Here is a 21,740-nt window from a genome sequence, read left to right as displayed (position 1 = left end):
TCAATCCCCATTTAGTTTGTAACTGTAAGATTAAACAGCTTTGTAGCACCATCTGTACCTGTGGTTCTACAGCATCCTGGATAAAAGGAACAGCATTTTGAGTAATTCAGCTCTTGTTATTGTGGCTTTCTACATCAACCCCCCCCCCCCCCCCCCCCCCCCCCCCCCCCCCCCCCCCCCCCGTGTATAACACAAGACGTATCCTTCAGCGTGCTGCTAAAATCCAGGTCACAGCTAGTCAATGATTAGTGAATTGGTAGACATTATGTAACGATCATCCAAAAAGCATATGCGGCCAACTGTGGAGAATGTGATGGGATCTTTGCAGAAGAGTCTGAGTACAATGACTCCTTTGACGCTGCAATGGCCACAAATCACACACATGTGATCATTAATTATGTGTGTGCTTTTCTGAGGCACAATATGTAATATAATCCACTTTGTCACTGAATGTATTTTGATACAAGTACACTATCAATAACATGGTGCTGCAAGGGCAGCATTTAAAATCAAGACTGTCTGTAGGAGTCAATGTCTCCTGGAAGATTCTCAATTGAGTTCCCTTAGATTTAGCGGAGAGGGTGATTGATACATAGTGATCTTAATTATTAATATGATTGGCTGTTCAAATGTATGTTTCTGGATGCATTGCATTCTGATTAGTTGCCACTATGCTGCGCGATCTACTGATTGGATCAATGGACAATCCAATACTCTAAATAAAGTTTGTTAAAGGTGTATGAAATAATAATTCTCTCACCTAGGTATCATTCGTGTTATTTGGTTTCTAGTTCGTGTTTTGTTTCCGTTTTTCATTACATCCTTGTAAAAGTTTACCACATAAAGATTGCAGGGTAATGTTGCCATGCTTTTCCCATGACTGTACTTCAGCATGGGTTGACATTTTTGTAATATGCTTTACCATACTTCTCTGGGTTTTGCAATACTTACTTATGCTTTACTTAAACCGTGCTTCTAGTTAGATCCCCACAAGGACCCACAAGTAATTATTTGACTGTAATTAATATCTCAACCGAGGCAGAGATGATTGTGCTCAGGAAGCGCTCTGCAGTGTTTGTATTTTGCCACCCTCTGCAGATGTGTGTTTCTCACAGGAAGAGAGTAATCAGTAATGCACATGTTTTGGAAGTGGGGACACCATCTCTGCTACTGATAAAAGAACCATTAATGGTCAAGAAAATAAATAATATAATTCCACACATTTTCCACGCCATTCACATCTATTCATTATAAAAGTCTGAAATGCGTAGTTTTTCATAGAAACCTTAGCAAGCACGTATTGTCCTTTGCGAACATGATAACTGGTACTATCTTAAAAAGATTACAAGCCATGCTTTTAATCATGTTAACAGTGGAATTGGCTTTGCTACCCATTGTTTTGAACTCCTTGTATGAAACAGACTTTCAATTTGAAATAATTCCTGTATTTGACTTCTAGATTTTCGAAATACTTGAATGCAAACAGAGCTCTCTCTTTGTGGGTGTACCAGAGCATATTTATTTTTTATGCAGGCCAGGTTGTAGTAGTGATGTCACAATAGTCGCTTCACTAAGCTTGAAATTCAGAGCTCCGCACAGCAAACGTGATTTAATATGTTAAACAAAAATAAATCACGGAATTAAATTAAACGCAAGAAAGAAACATAAAAGACCATGGTTCTTCGTGGGAGAAAGATTACATTTGTGAGTAAAGACACAACTATTGTCTTCCTTATTCATAGATTAGATTATTTTAAATGACCCACTTACAACCGTCTTCCAAATCAAATGACCTTATTTTAATGATATAAACAGATTTGATACCTTCCCCTGGTTAAGTGTGCAGCATATTCTGGATCGCTGTCCTTAAAGGGCACATAAGGACCTTTTTTATTTTATTGTGTTACATGTTCCCATGTGTTGCTACAACTGTTTACGTAAGGTGTGTTTATTGTTTATTATTATTATTATTATTATTATTATTATTATTATTATTATTATTATTATTATTTATTATTATTTATTATTATTTATTTTTATTTATTTTATTTATTTATTTTATACATTTTGACCACTTTTTTAAACTTTTAAATTGCCTCAAGATGGCTTCCCATGTACCTGCGTGGACCTCTCAGAACTACATTGCCTGTCATCCTCCTGCTCACTGGTAAATCCATCTCAGTTACATATGTGAGCAGGGGGATGATGGGAAATGTAGTTCTCAGAGGTCACTGTGGGTACATGGGAAGCCATCTTGAGGCAGGGAATGGAATTTAAAAGTTTTTAAAAAAGTGGTCAAAATATAAAAAAAGAAATAATGAAAACAATACACACACCTTACATAAACATTTGTAGCAACACATGGGAACATGTAACACAATAAAATAAAATGGTCCTTACGTGCCCTTTAAGATGTTTTATCCAAATGCTGTTTAATTGTGATAAATGTAACGGTCACTTTGTCAGGCTATGAAGTAACTACTCTACTCAGCTCACAACTGGCCCCTGGAACGTGGGAATGATTGATCTGAAATTGACACAGCCTACTTTTAATAATCAAAGGCTACGAATACTACCACAGAAGAGATCAAAAGCAAAAATGTCTAGCTTTTGTTACGTACTGGGGAATGATAATACAAAAGAAAGAACAAAACACTTTTACGGTCACTTTAAGACAAGCCTCATTTATTAGTTATCTCTTATTTAAATGAATATTTTACTACTAGATGTAATGGTGGAGGTAACCAGGAGGTTCAGGCAAGTTCGACAGTAACATATTGCGTATAAGTCTCTGTGGTTATCCTTTAAGTATGCAATAAGATGCCGATCACAAGCCTGTGTACAATAGTGTGAAATTGAGTTTGTCATGAAATAGCAAAAAATGGTAGGCCTTAATATTTGTTCGTAGGCTGATAAACAAAAATAATCCTCTAGTTTTATTTTGAGGGATGTTAAATAAGATATGTAGTACTGGATATAAAAAGATTTTCTTCTTCATTTTAAGCAGCCTTGCGCTTCGTGTATCTGCAGCAAACGCTTTCTAGCTTTTTAAGCAGTTGCTGCAACGCCAATCATTTATGCTCCAACAATCTCCTGCTGTAGCGAACTTAACAAGGACTGATTTCCCACTTTTTTTATTTCTCTCTTCCACCACTAGAGGGAGAACCGCCGGCTCCAGGAGGCAAGCATGCGTCTGGAACAAGAGAACGACGACCTGGCGCATGAGCTCGTCACGAGCAAGATTGCCCTCCGCAACGACTTGGACCAGGTACACTGTGGAATGCTTTGCTTGCAGTGGGTGCATTGAGTGAGGAGGCGGTCTGTGATATGGCAGTGAGTGTATTATAAGTAGGGCTTCTGATTTTTGGTTTTAACCAATAAACAGATACTGAAAGTTTACTAAAAAAAAAAAAAAAATATAAAAAAAAAACTGCTAAAAAAAAGCTACAAAAAGTGACTGCTATCTGAGCTTGTTTAATGGCTCAGCAATAGTAATTCAAAACTAAAATGAAGCATATGAATGTTTAATATACATTCCTTTTAAATTGGATATCAAGGAAGGGAATCCAGGAGCTGACATAAATTATCAAAGATTATTATAAACTAGTGCAGCTCCCCTACCCGAATCTGAAACCTCGGAGCCTAAAAAAACAACTTGAACCAGCCCTGCTGTCCACTCACAGGATTCTCTGGTGCAGGGATCAGTACAGTGCATTAGTATTTGAAACAAGCTTCTCTGGTGCAGGGATCAGTACAGTTCATTAGTATTTGAAACAAGCTTCTCTGGTGCAGGGATCAGTACAGTTCATTAGTATTTGAAACTAGCTTCTCTGGTGCAGGGATCAGTACAGTGCATTTGTGTTTGAGAGAGCCAAGCAGTTGGCAGGAGGCTGGCTGTTGACCTTGTGTTTTCCACTGTATTCCAGGCTGAGGACAAAGCTGATGTGCTGAACAAGGAACTTCTCCTCACCAAGCAGAAGCTGGTGGACACAGAGGATGAGAAGAGAAGGCAGGAAGAAGAGACAGCACAGGTACAGTCCTGACACATGTCCTGGCATGCTTAACAGTTTAATATCTTAACCTAACCACACTTTTTCTGATATAATCAAGCCTTTTAATTGCACACAAGCTTAGTTAGCTCACTGCTAGTGGAGATTGAGAGTTGTGAGTGTGTATATTCAGCAGTGATATTTCCAGGTTAGTGTAACAATGCAGTAATTAAAAGAGGTATAAATCAGAAAGTAAATCCTGAGGGAGGTGTTCTTCCTGTGTGTTAGACCTAATGAGATGTTTATCTTGTTTTTAGCTCAAAGAAGTGTTTCGGAGGGAGTTGGAAAAGGCAGATTTGGAGATCAAGAAAACTACAGCGATCATCACTGAATACAAACAGGTAAGCTCATTTCTCTGGAGGTTCTCCTCAGCATTTCCTGGTTTCCTTTTCACAGCCCCATACCACTGCATGAAGGCTGCAGTACAGAGTCAAATGCCTTTTATGTCCACTATTCCACATCTTACAGCTGCACAACTGTCTTGTTTCATTTCGATTTGCACCCCTCTCTCCAGTGTTTCTGGTGGTTAGTCCTGTTTGGGGTACTGATTGTGTAATGCACACACATAAGAGGTAAATCTCGGCTGCACTGCAACGTTGTTTTGCAGTAGAATTATGGGAGCATGAATGGAAGCAAACCAGGACTCATTAGTTCATATGTTAACTAACTGAAAACACAAGGGGGATGCCAAGTACATAGTTAAATAGGGAAGCAGAATTTGGGAAATATAAATACAATCTCAGTGAAACTTCCCCACTGTCTACTCCTGCAAATTTAAGATACTTGTTTATTATTATTAGTCATTTATCCAAAGCGACTTACAGAGATTAGAGGTGAACTATGCATCACAACTGCTGCTGCAGAGTCACTTACAATAGGACATTGGTCTTACATCTCATCTGAAAGACAGAACTTCTCTTTAAAACAATTGTGTTTGAAATAAATGTTTAAACATTCCAGGGACATGGCCCATGTCCACATCAATAGGTTTTGTCAGGTTAGTTGTAAGAAATCTAAACAAGCCCACAATTACACACAATGACTCAGAGAAGGGCTATAACTTGTATCTATCTGCTCTGTTGGTGGAGCCTGGCTCACAGACAGACAGTTTTAATTGGTCTTTTGAAATACAACAGGAGTGAGCTGTTCAGTATCCAAACATGTTGTGGAATTGTTTCGAACTTGTTTTTATTTTGTTTTTTTGTGTTAGCTGTTTTGCAATAAAAGGCAGATATTATTTTATTTAAATTGTTTTATACAAAAGAGGGCTGTGATGATAGCCACAATTCAAATCACCAGAACAACTCAGATTTTTATAAGGATTTTCCCCAAACGTTTAGATTGTATTTACATGCTTGGTCGGATGGAACTTTATAAGTGGGTTAGCCTAGCAGGCTATCCATTTGTTCACTGAAAAAGGCTTGGGGATATTTTATGCACAGAGGCGTTGTAGATGTATTCAGGGATGTTGCAGGAGACTTTTCAACTGGATAAATTGGCAATCTTGGTAGCTTGAGATTTTCTTTGCTCCCCTATGCAGCACTAATGGGACTTGCAAAACAATTGGCACCTGCTGTTTTAGTTTCTACTGTATATTAGAGCTTTTTGAAAGCTAATAGGAGTCTGACTTGCCTTTGTATTTTTAAGATCTGTTCTCAACTGAGCACCAGGCTGGAGAAGCAACAGACTGCCAGTAAAGAGGAGCTGGACATTGTGAAGGTGAGTACAAGGCTTGAACCACAGCTGCACAGTGGACTGGTACTGCAGTATATCCTGTACAGTGGACTGGTACTGCAGTATATCCTGTACAGTGGACTGGTCCTGCAGTATATTCTGTACAGTGGACTGGTCCTGCAGTATATCCTGTACAGTGGACTGGTACTGCAATATATCCTATACAGTGGACTGGTACTGCAGTATGTCCTGTACAGTGGACTGGTACTGCAGTATATCCTGTACAGTGGACTGGTCCTGCAGTATATCCTGTACAGTGGACTGGTTCTGCAGTATATCCTGTACAGTGGACTGGTCCTGCAGTATATCCTGTACAGTGGACTGGTCCTGCAGTGTATCCTGTACAGTGGACTGGTTCTGCAGTATCCTGTACAGTGGACTGGTCCTGCAGTATATCCTGTACAGTGGACTGGTCCTGCAGTATATCCTGTACAGTGGACTGGTCCTGCAGTATATCCTGTACAGTGGACTGGTCCTGCAGTATATCCTGTACAGTGGACTGGTCCTGCAGTATATCCTGTACAGTGGACTGGTCCTGCAGTATATCCTGTACAGTGGACTGGTCCTGCAGTATATCCTGTACAGTGGACTGGTCCTGCAGTATATCCTGTACAGTGGACTGGTCCTGCAGTATATCCTGTACAGTGGACTGGTCCTGCAGTATATCCTGTACAGTGGACTGGTCCTGCAGTATATCCTGTACAGTGGACTGGTCCTGCAGTATATCCTGTACAGTGGACTGGTCCTGCAGTATATCCTGTACAGTGGACTGGTCCTGCAGTATATCCTGTACAGTGGACTGGTCCTGCAGTATATCCTGTACAGTGGACTGGTCCTGCAGTATATCCTGTACAGTGGACTGGTCCTGCAGTATATCCTGTACAGTGGACTGGTACTGCAGTATATCCTGTACAGTGGACTGGTCCTGCAGTATATCCTGTACAGTGGACTGGTCCTGCAGTATATCCTGTACAGTGGACTGGTCCTGCAGTATATCCTGTACAGTGGACTGGTCCTGCAGTATATCCTGTACAGTGGACTGGTCCTGCAGTATATCCTGTACAGTGGACTGGTCCTGCAGTATATCCTGTACAGTGGACTGGTCCTGCAGTATATCCTATACAGTGGACTGGTCCTGCAGTATATCCTGTACAGTGGACTGGTCCTGCAGTATATCCTGTACAGTGGACTGGTCCTGCAGTATATCCTGTACAGTGGACTGGTCCTGCAGTATATCCTGTACAGTGGACTGGTCCTGCAGTATATCCTGTACAGTGGACTGGTCCTGCAGTATATCCTGTACCGCGGGTTCCACTGACGCTCTTTTTTAAAATGCCTCATCTACATTTTTGAAAAATCCCCTGAAGAACCGCCAGGTGGCATGTTTCTTTAGAACTTAAAATATACCCTGGCTGTACAGCAGATGGTATCGTGTCAAATCATGTGTCACTGTATCATGTTTTAAACAGTATCTTAAGCTAACTCTTCGATCAGAAAACAGTACAGCCTTTATACATAACTAGCCTTGTGTCAATCAAAAAGTCTAAAACAAAAGATCAGTTGTTGGCTGTCATTTAAACCTTTTGACATGAACGCTTCACGACTAACCACTTGTTTAAAAAAGCGAACTTAGAGAAGAAAATTGTGAATAATTTGTAGCCCCCCCATCCGCTGTTAATTGCAATCTGAAATTTTGTTAGAGCCTTTAATACCTTGTGAATACTACAGTAAAACTGGGATGACTTTACAAATGTATTGTTTCCGACTGGGACAAAATATTAAGGCTGAAAACTGGGACAATCCCAGTGTTCCAGGAATGTCTTTTCATAAGTGAACAGCTAGTAAGGTGCTTGACGCTGAAGACACTGCTGAAGTGAAATAACCCAGGAAGTGCAAGTGTAACAGATTTCCTGGAAAGGCAAGAAAACTGAAAATTTCCATGGAGTATAGTACCAGTTGTTTTAAAGGGAGAATACAATAGTGGGTTTCTTTTGAAACTACACAGTTGGAATAATATGGCAGGTAATATTCATGAAAGTATTGTGTTAGCTTTGTCTGTATACGGCCGTGCTTCTGTCTCTGCAGAGTAAGGTGTTAGCTTTGTCTGTATCCTGCCCTGCTCCTGTCCCTGTGGAGTAAAGTGTTAGCTTTGTCTGTATACTGCCCTGCTCCTGTCTCTGCAGAATAAGGTGTTAGCTTTGTCTGTACCCTGCCCTGCTTCTGTCTCTGCAGAGTAAAGTGATGGGGTGCGAGCGCTGCAGCGAGGTGTTCAGTAAAGAGGGGACACTTCAGCTGCCCGTAGTGAGCCGAGACAACCGGGACCAGGACATGGACGAGGAGAAGGACTCTCTGAAGAAGCAGCTGAGAGAGATGGAGCTGGACCTGGCTCAGACCAAACTGCAGCTCGTCGAAGCCAAGTGCAAGATCCAGGTACTCCCAACACCCGACCAGTGTCATTTTACAAAATGTTTAATTTTCTGTTCTGTTTAATATCCTACTCTGTGTGCAGAGTTTTCATTGTATTATTAGTGCACCTAAGTGTACTGAGACTAATCCTATGGCTTAAAAGGTATGAAGGTTGAGGAAGCTGAATATATTTAGCTTAGAACAAAGGATTAGAGTAGACAAAGTCAACCCTAGCTTGTATTTCAAGCACAGTACATAAACCAGGACCAGAGGACACAGTGGAGACAGACTTAGTTTTACACTGGGGTGAGTATAGAATGGGTTGCCTAGCCATGTTGCTGAACATTGGAATCCTTTAAGAATTGGTTATACTTAGTTCTGGGATCCATCAGCTACCAAGAACTGGGCATTGCTGGGCTGCGTGGTTCACAGTGTTTCTTCTTCCCTGGTGATATACTAACAGCTGCTTTCTATATTTTCAGGAGCTTGAACACCAGAGAGGAGCCCTGATGAATGAGATCCAAGCCGCCAAAAACTCCTGGTTTAATAAAACGATGAACTCTCTGAAAACTGCCACAGGGACCCAACCACCACCGCCACCACCCCCTCCACCCAAAGAGGGCATGTAGCTATGGGACAATTCCAAACAAGAAGCGTTGAACTAGCTTCCCAGGCACCATGTGATGATCTCAGTTCTTATTGACACAAGGAAGACTTTCAAACACTGCAATGCAGTATCCCCTTTCTCAGGCAGAACTGAATATATGCACACTGGCCTTTAGATAATTCTCTATTCACTGTATTCACAGGTTAGTAAAGCACAAAGTGATGACAACCTGTGTAGTTTTCTGTAAATGCCCAAATCCTCTGAACGCTCCCTTAGTTCATAGAAGATGTGCTAGAAAATCCCATTTAAGTTCTTCTAGTTTGATAATCACTGGATGAACAGTAATTGTGCTGTTACGTTGTAACGAGAATTTTGGAAACACTTAAAGAAGATTTTGACTAGCAGCTTTGAAAAAAATGTCCTCCTTTCATTCTTTTTGAATTTGGTGTTGAATTTTGTTTTTATTATTTTTAAATTCAGCTACTACTGAGTGTTAATAGGATATAATGACAATTCAAATGTTTCTAAAAACGGGATAATGGTATCTATAGTGCAGAATAGATATGTTAGCAGTAAACGTATAAACAAATAGGAACACTAAAACTGCTGGGTTTACTTTATCTTGGTTTCAAATATCAGGTGAAAGCTGGTGTGGAAATTTAAAATACTAAAATATACAAATCCTGCTGCTCAAGCAGAACTGCCTTGCCCTCTTAACCCCCTCTAGACCAGAGTGTTCATCCTGTTTAGGACATATAGGGTACCATGCATTTTGCATAACAAGACTGCATGTTTTACACTACGTTTTAAACTGGACACTTTGCTATAGAACCAGATGGCAGGAAGGACCCGAACACGATGCTTTAGCTGATGGGTTTGTTGTAAAAAGTCGATATATGAACAGCTCTAAGATGAGTGTTTGCCTAGGTAGCTTGCATTGCATCTCTGTGAATGTCATAGTTGGTTCACTATGTGATAGGGACTTCAACAGTGCCCCCTGTTGGCAGTATTTGCCCTCTTTTTGTAGTGTGGGGAGTCAGCTTTGCAGAGACAGAAGGAGGTTACTATCTTAACTAAGAAAGCGACAAGAGATGGAAAGTATACTGAAGTATTGTTTATACATAGAGGCCAAGTCCTAGATAGTAATAAATATTCCTCTGCAGCATTAGGCTTCTGAGGTGCAGCATTTGATGTGTTGGCATTGATGTATACAGCATGTTGTCTTTTGTGCAGTGAAGGGGATACTGCATCTGTGGTTTTGGTGTAGCGCCATGTTTGGTGCGTACCTTAACAAATTATATTTGTCATTTTACATTTAGATTTTTTTTTTGTGGTTTTTTTTTTTTGCCTGCTTGTTTTTTAATATATATATATATAAAAATATAGATTTAAAAATACAATATTGTTTAAGCATATGTATAACTAATTATTAATAATGTGTAATCTTGTACAGCTCTTGAAAAAGAGCTTTGTTATTTTTTAATATCTGCATTTGAATGTCATTCATGAAGCCTTTTTCGAGCAATAAAGCACACTATATAGAAAGTTGCCAAGAGGTCTGCTAAAAAAAACTAAAAAAAAACTTAACAGCAAAAAAACAAAACACAAATAAATATTATTGCACTCACAATATGTTTTATGTTTTTATATATTTATGTGTTTAAAATAAGTTAAATTAATACAACTCTCATAATGTGTTCTAAAGAATCTGATCCATGTTCCTTATTCCTAATAACGAAAGAGAGGAATGGAGGGTGGATAATTCCAGGCAATTACTTGAACCCTGATATTTTTAGACATGACAGAAAAGATTTGCTTACTGTCTTGAGATTCTGTGGCAGCCACTTATTAGAGTTAACCAGTGTAAATCTAGCTCAGATCAATCCACTGGGTAAGTCAATGTTTTAGCCATTTTGCAAGTCTGCTGGGCTCTTTTTAGAGTTTGTGAACTTATCAGGCATTGGCTTTCAAATTGGTGTCCAGAACCGTTCTTTAACTGTTACCTGACTGTTGCTTTAACATGGGGTTTAGAAATCGCTTTGAAAAGATGAATGTTTACTCTAAGGAGCTGGAATTATCAGTACTGCACATTAGCTAGTTCCTGTTAATAAGCAGACTAATCAGTTTTTTTGTTTGTTTTTTTCTTTTGATTAAGTAATTAATTCTACCACCTTGCATAGACTGTCTAGGTTTGATTTTTATCCTTCAAAATAATATCGTATTCATTTTATTTTGTATTTGTTTTTTAGCATTACTGGTAGAAGGTTTTTGTATTGTTTTTTTAGCATTACTGGTAGAAGGTTTTTGTATTTGTTTGTTAGCATTACTGGTAGAAGGTTTTTGTACTGTGATGTGACAGTATGTGTTGGGAGTAAATTTAAAGTAGTAGTCTGCTGCAGATGGTAAAGAGTTGGTTTCAGTGAAGCGTAATGGCTGCATCCTGTTAAAAGCCAATGCTGAATCATAACATGGTTACATTGTAATAATAACATTAAAAACATCATGGATTGCCACTCTAGCCTCACAGCCATTATTCTATGGTAGATTCATTTTTGTTTTAGAATATTAAAACTCTAATTGCAGCTTGTACAAAAAAAGCGATAATAAATGTGTGGGAAGGCATTTTTGACACGTGCATAACACTACAAACATGTGCCTAAACTTTCAATAAACCAAGCGCAACACTCAATTTAAATGTAGGTACACAAGACATGAGTTTCATACATATACTCACATAAAAATGGGCTTGTAGCTTCTAAAACTGAAACACCACACAAATGTATCAACTATTACTTTATTACTGGATTTTGATGCTGTTTGGCAAGGATGTTTATGCCATAGAGATATAAGATCTCCCCAAGTTACACGTCTCTAGATCAAACGGGTTTATGTGAGAGGTCACCAAATATTTGACCGAAATGGCTCCCAGATCAGACCAATGACAGTAAAAAATAAAGTATTGCTAGAAAGCTGTCTTTGTGCTCTATCCAAATATGCCATTTTCTATATTTAACCTCAAACAGAATTCTGACCTTTGACTTATTGAGCTTTGACCTCACTTGGACTGTCAGCCCCAACATGGATGACCAAAATCAAGGTTGGATAATGAAGTTCACACCATTCTCTGTTTGTACCAAAAATCTGCCTGGGATCCTGATGGGTCAGGAGGTATTTATTCAGTATGTTGTGTCATTGTAGCTTCATGGCTGATACTGTTGGTAGGGTGTTATTTAGGTCCCAACACTTTTTTGTCAGGCATAATTGGTGAGGAACTTTTATCAATGACCAACACACACCAACGTTGGCTCCATTGGCAAACCCCTTACACGTAGTTCAGTCAGCTGCTGTTCACTTGGTAGAAGTTAATTCTCAAGTATCCTCAATGAAACTTCCTATGGAGCAAGTCATCTGGAAAGAAGTGAATCAGCAGTTCATAGCTATGAATTATTGAATTCTTGAGTCTGCATCACATTGAGTATATGCTCCATTACATAGGACTGTAATTCCATTTTATACCAGGTTTCAATCCCAATAGTCAAGACATGATGCAGCATCAGCACACTACACTGCTGGGAGGCACTAGAGGTGTCCTATACATGTTTGTACAGACTACCTGAACCCTCTACTCTCTCCCTCTCTAAATTGTTTTTCCTTTCCAGTCATTCCTAATGAAGCTACAATGACACAATGTAATGAGTGAATACCTCCTGATCCCATCAAGGTCCCAGGCTGATTTTTGATACAACCTTAGAGGATGGTGTGAACTTTATTTTGGTCATCCATGTTGGGTGGCATATTTAGATAGAGCACAAAGAGCTTTCCAGCAGCAGTTTACTTTTTACTGTCATTATGTCATTGGTCTGATCTGGGGACCATTTCAGGTCAAATATTTGGTGACCTCTCACATAAAATAGGTTTGACCTAGAGACGTGACATCTTGTATCTCTAGGCACCAACATTCCTGCCAAACAGCATCAAAATTGGTAGAGGTCAGGTCAGAAACCTTCCTGAAGGGATTGATTTGACATGGACTGGCCTATACATCAAGAAGTTTCTTTTTTTCTTACTACATAGAAAATCTGCCAAATGTTAATCAAAAGAAGCCTTCTACTAAAGCAAAATAATAATATGCTTGTTATTAAAAGTGCAATTTATTGAGCATTGTTATTGCAGTTTACCTTGTTATTTTATGCATTGTTTTTATGCTGTGATAAACGCTACGTAATAATGTTATTTTGCATCTGTTTTGTAAGATTATGGCTGTTTTCAAGTGAGTCAGTGAAGTAACTGGACTTTGCTGCATAAAGATACAAATGTTATTTTCTGTATTTGTCCTACTTGCATTAATAAACATAAATGTTTCTCTGTTTAATGTGGGAAATTAAGTCTTTTTTGTTCAAAGTTGTCCATCTTAAAATACTGAGCTAAAGCATGGTGGTGTGAAATAATGTTTTCTGTTTTCCATTTTAGGGTTATGTCATGAAAACTGTACTGGCAGAAACTGGGTGTATTGTGGTGCTTTTCTTTGTAATAAAAATACTGTACCTCCCAAAAACAATATCTCTGCAGCACTACTACTTCAAAAATACATGGGTATAAAAGTAAGTCAAGTTATTTTAGGGTCTGAGATCTCATTAAAAAAAAGGGGACCTGTGAACAGACTGGCTGTAGGGTGACATTAGGCCAGAAAGAAACACAGGCAGGCAGTACTGGCAAGTGAAACTGAGACTCTGCGGCACTCAATGTTTTATTAACACACAGAAAATAAAAGGTTGAGCAAAACAGAACAAGGGACTTGAGGCCAAAATAAATAGACAAACAAAACAGACAGTGGACAACACCAAACAAGTAGCATTTGTTTTGCTTTTAATTATTTCTCCTTCTCTTTCTCTCCTGTTCTCCACTCTCCAACACACAACCCTGAGTGAGTAAAATGTGCATCTATATATACTGTTGTGCTGGGATTCAATTACCAATGAATTATTGACCAGCACATGACCTAATTTGTGCAGTCCTGTGCTCACATACTTTATCTGCATGTGAAGAGATTATTTAATCCCCGTGCCTAAATACAACTATATATTTTAAATCACTCATGCTACACAGACCCATTTATATCCCATGCACCAACATCTAAACACCAACATTAACACACCACACGTAACACAACACAAAATACACCCAGGCGGAACACACTGCCACAGGACCCTTACGCTGTGCTCTGGTCTGCGTATTGGTCTGTCCGTAACATACAGTATGGTGAATACGACAGCTGTTTTGATTTTGTACCAATCATCACCAGATGTTCACCATACACTTCAGCCTCCTATAGACGTTTTGAATTGCAGTTGACAAATGTTAACCTTGTAATAATTGATATGTTTGAAAAAGTGGGCTGTTATAACTATCCCTATTGTCCAATTATGAGTACCCTCTTTTTTTTTAAATTAAATTATGGATATCTCAAAAGTGTTGACTGCTTTGGAAAACAGTTGATAGACAATAACAGTGCATCTGTTGAACTCCACCAAATAGGCATTTACCCACTTTTGTATTTACCACTACACCACTGTAAATCATGTATTTGATAATGTTTGGTGCTCTGGTTGCGAACATACAGTTTAATAATATTTGCTTGTTTGTGCACTATATTTAAAAATGCTTGAAATTGTGTGAAATGTTATAATGCATTGCTACCGCAACTGCAGTTCCCTTTCAAGTGGAATGACAACCATACCCTCTTACCAAAGTTATGGTAATAACGTTCAGTCCATTTGAAACCGAACACTTCACAATCACGTGACATGTGTTACGTCTATTGCCAGTTTCTGAGGTCCACTGTCTAGGCAACTATACAGTATACAGTATAGCAAACTATAGAAGACCATGCAGATTTCAAGGGGGTAGACGGTGTCAGTACTACATTTTGATAATACAAAGTAGTAATAAAGTGTGGAAGTAGATAAAGTAGGATAATCTGAATTGTGGAGGAATGTACAGACATCAAGAAATACAAACGTTATGTGGAACTGGCTATGATTGTTGGACTCAGCTTGTATCTCTGTACTGGATTTGAAACATGATTGCATTACCCTTTTAGAGCACTAGGTGGTGCTTCTGCTTCAGAAACCCCCTTGGTTCAGAAGTCTTTGCAGTCCCAACACCTCATCTGCAAAATGCCATTCTTTGTTGTAATGGGAGAAGCAGTACAGGTCTACATACAATACGCTGAATTGTTTTTCTTATTTATTGTGTTAAGGTACATTGTAAAGTGACTAGGATTAGGCTTCATTTTCAGGAATTAAGCAACACAGACACATATACAGCCATCCAGACTAACTGGGACCAGGTGGTTTGTGAAATCCATTTGTTTTCTTTTAATTTTAGATCCCAGTTAGCTTTTCATAATGTTTAGGTCCACTACAGTAAGGCCAGTAATAATTGTCTAAACCTGCTTGGTTTGAGGGTCCATCATCTGGCTTAATGGATGAGGCTAGGGGAGGTGGAGCGACCCCAATAGAAGGGTCAGTTACAATGTATTTATACTGCTCTGATAGGCCAGAATTGGACGATATAATGTGTGTTGGAAGAAGTGCTTCCTCCCAAACCGTTAAATTCTTTTTATGACTGACTCATTGTTGGATTTTACTAGAAAGTTGTATAAATGGTTTGTATCAGCCATAGGAAATGCCTGCTAATTATTGCTAAAATACTTGTTGTTGTTTGCCTTTCACTTTCAATGGATGCATTACATTCATTACATTGTTGTCACTGTTGTAGAACTGAAGACGGTGATGAAGGGCAGTTTTTTCTTGTGGTCTGCATTAGTGGTGAGTGTGCAGGCCAGACATTTAATCTACATCAGACTAGGACCATACCTTCATCCTGGTCTTCTTTACCAAGAAGTCAACCAGCTGCCACTGAGCATGTTTCAAATCAGGATGCTTAGATAGTGGTAATTGCCACTGCAATTGCATTTTAATTTTGTATATATATATATAAATCAATCAATGTTAATTTAATATAACGTCTTTTGCAATAAATTGCCACAAAGCACTTTACATGGATGTGACAGAGATCGTATGATTCTTGGTGTTAGATCTCCCTCCCGACATGTGAGGGTGCTGTGTAAAGGGAACAGAGTAACCTGGACTATAAGGCATTGATAATTTATTCTCGTGGGCAGGTGGAAGTCGTCAAACTCAATGAAGTGGAAATGACGTGGCATCTGCAGATTGGAGAAGCGGATGCGCTCGTTAACCAAGGGGTCATTAGGGAGGGTATAAATAGGGGTTGTAGCAAAGTAATCTGTTTCTTTGTAAATGGTTAGGAAATAACCTAAAAGGAGACCCTGCATCTGTGAGAAACTTGAGTGTTGTGTTTGTTAGTCTGTCTAGTAACACTGTTTATTTGTCTGTTTCACTAAGAGTACAAACACGATCCGAAGCTGTAGCTGGAGGCCAGCAACAAACCTGGATACCAGCACTTCCCTGTTTTCACTATGAACTGTCTTTTCACCACGAGCACTAGATTCACTCACTATTAAAACTGTTTTTGTTTTGTGTTACGTGTGGGTGAGGAAAATGACTGGACTTTTGGTTTCAAGTCAAACCCACAGATTATAAATGAAGTGATACATGTCACTGTATCACTCCCATCATTTATTATTTACAGGTGTTTGCCATAAGGCTCTGGACATTGTCAATTAATCCATAGACACCCTCGCACCTGAAAATCAATCCTGAACAATACAAGATGCCAGTGCAGGGCTGCTAACACAGGCATAATGTGATCAGGCTTTTTTGTTTTTGTTAAAACCCTGGCAGCAACATTTTGCACAAGAAGCAATGAAGATAAACCATAGCTTGGAATACCACAAAACAGGGCATTACAATAATCAATTCTAGATGTTACGAAAGCATGCATCACTCTCTTGCCATCTTGTAGCAAATGAGAACGTCTTATTTTTAGCACTATTTCTAAGGTGAAAAAAAGACTTTAGTTACCATCTTGGGTCAAAGATTACACCAGCAATTCTCATTCTACTTCCCTAAAGCATATCTAAAGTTGTTGTTTATTTGGTCTATGTGATAATATTACCCCTTCCCAACAACTGCATATAACTATAATAAAGTCATTTGGACCAAAAATAGAATACTTAAATATTAATAAATCAAAAAGAGATGTCCCCTTGATTTTAGAGTGAAAAAAGTATATGATTATTTAGCTAAAATCTGAATGTATTCGCTCTCCTCTATACCCTATTCACTTCCCATATTGTGCTAACACACTGTTTGTTTACATTGTAATTATGGCACGCACGCCTTTCAACAGCATTTTAAACGTACCAAAAAACAAGAAAAAAAATGAATGGATGGATTTTTTTTGCCATTTTATGCAATGTTAGCTATAAACAATTGCACGCTGTTACCATGTGTGGGAGGGTGTGGGAATTCATTGGACAGAAGACAGAACTTTAGTTGAAACGCCGCTTGGCGCAGTGATTTACTTCTGCCACAAGGTGGCACTGTAGTACTGTTTCCTGAGCACAACCCAATCCCAACAATGGTAAAAAATTGTCCGTTCCCTCATGGTGCACACACAGGTGCTCAAAATAATACTACAAACAAAAGGGCTAAAGTAAAAAGGATAATAAAACACAATAACAAAACTACAAATAAAAGGGTCTTCAGCCTGCGCTTTGCTCTTCCCCTGCTATACTCTATGGGGTTTCCCCACTAGCTACACGCGTCCCGATTCGGGTACATTATTACAATTATTTTTCTTTATTTCGACTGTCTTGTTTGCCCATTCCTTTTTGTTTCTACAGTCCCTCACAACCAGGGCCGTCACAGTTGTTCTTCCTAGATGGAAGGAGCTGAGGAATAGCAAAGCAGTTTTTATAGGTCAGGCACCCCCCAAGGCCTGCCTCCCGGCCACTCAGAGAGAGGGAGAGAACGCACCCTCACCGAGTCTCTCTGTCTCTTCGCCATGATCGCAGGTGGATCTTGTAGGGCTCCTGACCTCTCCCCCACAGGATCATGCATACGTCAGATAGACAGGACAGATCTGACCCTGTTACATGTCTTCCCCCTCAAAATGGCACCACTGGTCCATTTGAAAATCCTACACTCCATGCCTTCCCCAGAGAAAAAATCAGCATTTTGATGCAGTTTCCCTGCTTGGTGGTCTACTTGAAGGCATAGGGCTGCAGCGCCAAGTACCACCGCGTGATCCTGGAGTTGTTCTCCTTCATCCGGTGAAGCCATGCTAAGGGAGCATGATCTGTCACCAGGGTGAAGTGTTGCCTCAGGAGTTAGTAATGAAGCAACTCACCCACCCATTACGAGACTCGATGGTATTATAGTTTTTCTCATGGGGAAGGAGCTTTCTGCCGATATACAGGACAAGGTGCTTGCTTCCCCGCACCTTCTGAGACAACATGCCCCGAGACCTGTCTCTGACGCATCCGTCTGCAGATGAACCTCTCACGGAAATCAGGACTGCACAGTACTGTTTTGCTACACAGCCTTCGCTTCTGACACGGCTTCATCCACCGGCAGCCTTCCGGGTGAGGTCCGTCAAAGGAGTAGCGAGCATGGCGAAGTTCAGGTTGAACTTCCTATAATAGCCCGCTAGTCCCAAGAAGGAGTGCAACTGGATTTTGGTCATAGGGATCGACCAGTCAGCTAAGGCTTTAACCTTTGCAATTAGAGGTCTGATATGGCAACTCCCTACTTGATACTCGGCCTCCCGCAAGCATTGCAGCACTGCTGCTACCTTACATAGATGACCCGGACAATCCTCACTGTGGATAACCACGTCATCTATGTAAGCAGCAGCCTACTGCTGATGGGACCGCAAAGCGTGAGCCATCATCCACTGGAAAGTGGCTGGTGCTCTGTGCAGCCCCAAAGGGCATGGTCCTAAATTGGTATAACCCAAAGGGAGTAGAAAACTCTGTCTTCTCTCTGGATTCTGGGGTTAGGGGTATCTGCCAGTACTCCTTTGTTAACCCTTTGCTGTCCTATGTCGGACCAGGTCCAACATTACAATTTTCCCTTTCCAGTACGATGTCAGACCCTATCCGACATCATCAAAAAGACGTAAAGCACAGGTCTCTAGCCATTTTTTCTCTGGAAAATGCTGAAAAAACCTTTCAATAGCCGAGTGAGACCAATAGGAGCCGAATGAAGCCGAAAAAACAACAAAAAACTTATCTGATAGCCCCAAGCACCACAGAGAAAACACGGACATAAACAAAGGAGATAGCTGCTTCTGCATCCAGTGCTCAAAGAATATCACAGATATTTGCAGAGCTTTTTGAGTAAGAAAATAATGATTTGGATCGGATTATTTGTTGATGCCTGAGGTACCTCTCTGATAGCAAAGAGAAGGGGATGAATCAGCTGGTCCCAGTAACACACGTCACTATTAATAAATAAAAAACATTTTTTGAGGGTCTTATTAAAACAATCCAAAAGACCATCGGCCTGAGAATGGTAAACTGAGGTCCTAATGGTCCACATGTCTACAGAAGTTTACATGTTCCATAGACTAGCTGGAACATAAAGTTGGTGCCTTAGTCAGTTAGTAGCTCCCCGGGGAATCCCAACCTGGGAGAAAATCTTCACTAGCTCATTGGCAACAGATTTAGCAGATGCAGATTGGGCTTTAATGGCCTCTGGAGAATTTGTAGCGTAATCCAAAATGACCAATAGGTGTGTGTATCCCACCACACTCCTCTCTAACACTCCAACTATATCAACTCCAATATGCTCAAACGGACCTTCCACTAGTGGCAATGGCATAAATGGGGCTCATGGTACGGCTCTAGGGCTGGCCTTCTGACACTCTCCACAGTGTTTGCAAAAACGCCTGACATCACCATCTAGTCCCAGCCAATAGAACCATGTCACGAGCCTTGCTTTGGTCCTGTCCCTTCCCAAATGACCAGTCAGAGGAATAGCATGAGCCAATTGCAACAAATCCTCTTCAAAAGGCTGCAGAATGAACATCTGGTGATGCACTTCCCCTTATGAGGTAATTTTTCAACCAGGTACAAAAGGTCTCAAGCAATTTCAAAGTAAGGGTATGTGGCAGCGTGTCTAGGCTCAACCACCCAACTATTAACCACAGCTGCTTGGTCAAAGAGCCTGCCTAGCACGTTGTCACACTCTTGAGCCAGTAGTCACGTGAGCGAGCTAAGAAATCAGCTCCCGTTGTTTCCAGCTCAGGATCAGGCTTGACTATTCTCTATGGGGCTGCCCAGGGTTTCCCCACTAGCTTTTGTTATTTGCTAAGTATAACGACACAACTGAAGGCGATAAGGGCTGATGGTCAGAGCAGCTGTGGAGACCTCTCAGATCAGGTCTATAGTGAGCACAGACTGACACAGAGGTAGAACACATTGCATGCAGAACCTTATAGAAGTGAACAAGAATAAAATAGAACCTTCTGCCACTTAATATGTACCTTCACACTATTGAAATGCAACATTAAACTGGATTTAAGTTATATTACAAAATGATAATTTTCATATTTAAAGTATTCCAGTGAATAAAGAACACATTATCACAGATTTGACTAAAACCTCTTTTTGCCTGCTTTGACTGAAAAAGGTAAGATGATGAGTACATGAACTAAGATTAAAGTTCTAACTGAACCACAGCAAATACCTACGGTATATAGAGGATACACCATGAACATTCATACAGTGCTGTATTTATTCCACTACAGAGATATGAGGCTGGGTACCCCCCCCCCCCCCCCAGAGCAGAATGGGAGCGAGTGGGTTGTATATGACTATCTTCGGCAGTCTGTCAGCGTTCATATTCAAAGAAACTGTCTATATAAAGAAAGTATTATTCTGCTTAAATGCAAGATTCCTAAATGAGATCCGATTAAAAAAACAAAAACTCAGCAGACTATAAAAAAGTTATTTATGTATCATATTACAGTTTCTCCTCATTACAAATAAAGTAATATTGAAATCTAAATGATTCAGCTACTACAAGCTCACTGTAAAAAAAACATAGAAAAAAAAAAATATATATAGTGGCATTCCCCATCGGCTGACCCTCCCCAGAGACATTCCAGACCATGTTGCTCAGGTACAAAAAAGTATTTATTGCCTTTGATTGTTTACACAATACCGGCCCACTCTAGCAGTGTACCAGAAAGCTTGCAACTAGCTCAGCTCTGCCCAGGCTAACCCAGAGTACCCCTACATAATCATTCCCTTCTTCCACCCAACGAAAGTCAACCTCCTATCATAACCCCAAATTAAACATGTGAAAAACACCCATGGGATCCTGTGAACAAATGGTTTGCAGTGTGCAGGTGTTGTGGTGATGCTAGTGTTCCAAACAACGACAGACACAAAATTCACGCTTCAAACTGCCTTTTATTTCTCTTCGTCTGCTTGAGACTGTTAAATAATAATGCTGGCTCTACACAACAATGTGTATTGCCAGAGTATAAACCACGGGGTTCAGTCCTGAAATAATATTAACACACAGACACACAACACAGATACAGAGACTTCTTGCGATAGTGAGTGCTCTTGGTGCAGGTGTGGCATAAGATAGCAAGTATATTGTACAGGTGCAGTGCAGTCTGGGTTTGGTGATGGCTCGTGGTGATGGCTCGTAGCGATAGCTCCTGGGTTCGTGTTAGCTGTCTAACAATGACAGACGCAGACAGTTAACAACAAACAAACAAAACACTTAACACTCATGATACGTATAGTAATGGTCTGTTTCCTTTCTCAGTCGTTGTGATAACCATAACAAAGGAACAGATTACAGTGTCACATCCCCAGATCTACCCTTAGTCATGACCCCTGTGATAATTAGTTCAATTACGTCTCCTCCAATCCATAACTGACACAACGTGTACCGCATTAGGGCAATGACTTTGGGCATTGTGACTCTGCTCCCTTC

General features: G+C 40.0%; 1 protein-coding gene across 2 annotated transcripts in view; it reads left to right on the top strand.

Moving 5' to 3' along the window:
• Nucleotides 1-13,168, top strand: part of rabgap1l (RAB GTPase activating protein 1-like) — a 378,634-nt gene extending 365,466 nt beyond the window's left edge. Inside the window, exons 2-7 of one of the 2 annotated variants that reach the window (XM_041277490.1) lie at nucleotides 3,158-3,268; nucleotides 3,927-4,031; nucleotides 4,307-4,390; nucleotides 5,697-5,768; nucleotides 8,016-8,213; nucleotides 8,672-13,168. In XM_041277490.1, coding sequence (XP_041133424.1) covers nucleotides 3,158-3,268; nucleotides 3,927-4,031; nucleotides 4,307-4,390; nucleotides 5,697-5,768; nucleotides 8,016-8,213; nucleotides 8,672-8,818 — 717 coding nt within the window. In that variant the 3' untranslated portion in view covers nucleotides 8,819-13,168. The remainder of the gene's footprint in view (nucleotides 1-3,157; nucleotides 3,269-3,926; nucleotides 4,032-4,306; nucleotides 4,391-5,696; nucleotides 5,769-8,015; nucleotides 8,214-8,671) is intronic. The other variant, XM_041277492.1, reaches the window with a different exon arrangement.
• The last annotated feature ends 8,572 nt before the right edge of the window (nucleotides 13,169-21,740 follow it).

Source organism: Polyodon spathula, chromosome 18, assembly GCF_017654505.1.
Source record: "Polyodon spathula isolate WHYD16114869_AA chromosome 18, ASM1765450v1, whole genome shotgun sequence".
NCBI lineage: Eukaryota > Metazoa > Chordata > Actinopteri > Acipenseriformes > Polyodontidae > Polyodon > Polyodon spathula.
The sequence above is the reverse complement of the archived record's forward strand: the minus strand, read 5'-3'. Positions and strand labels throughout refer to the sequence as shown.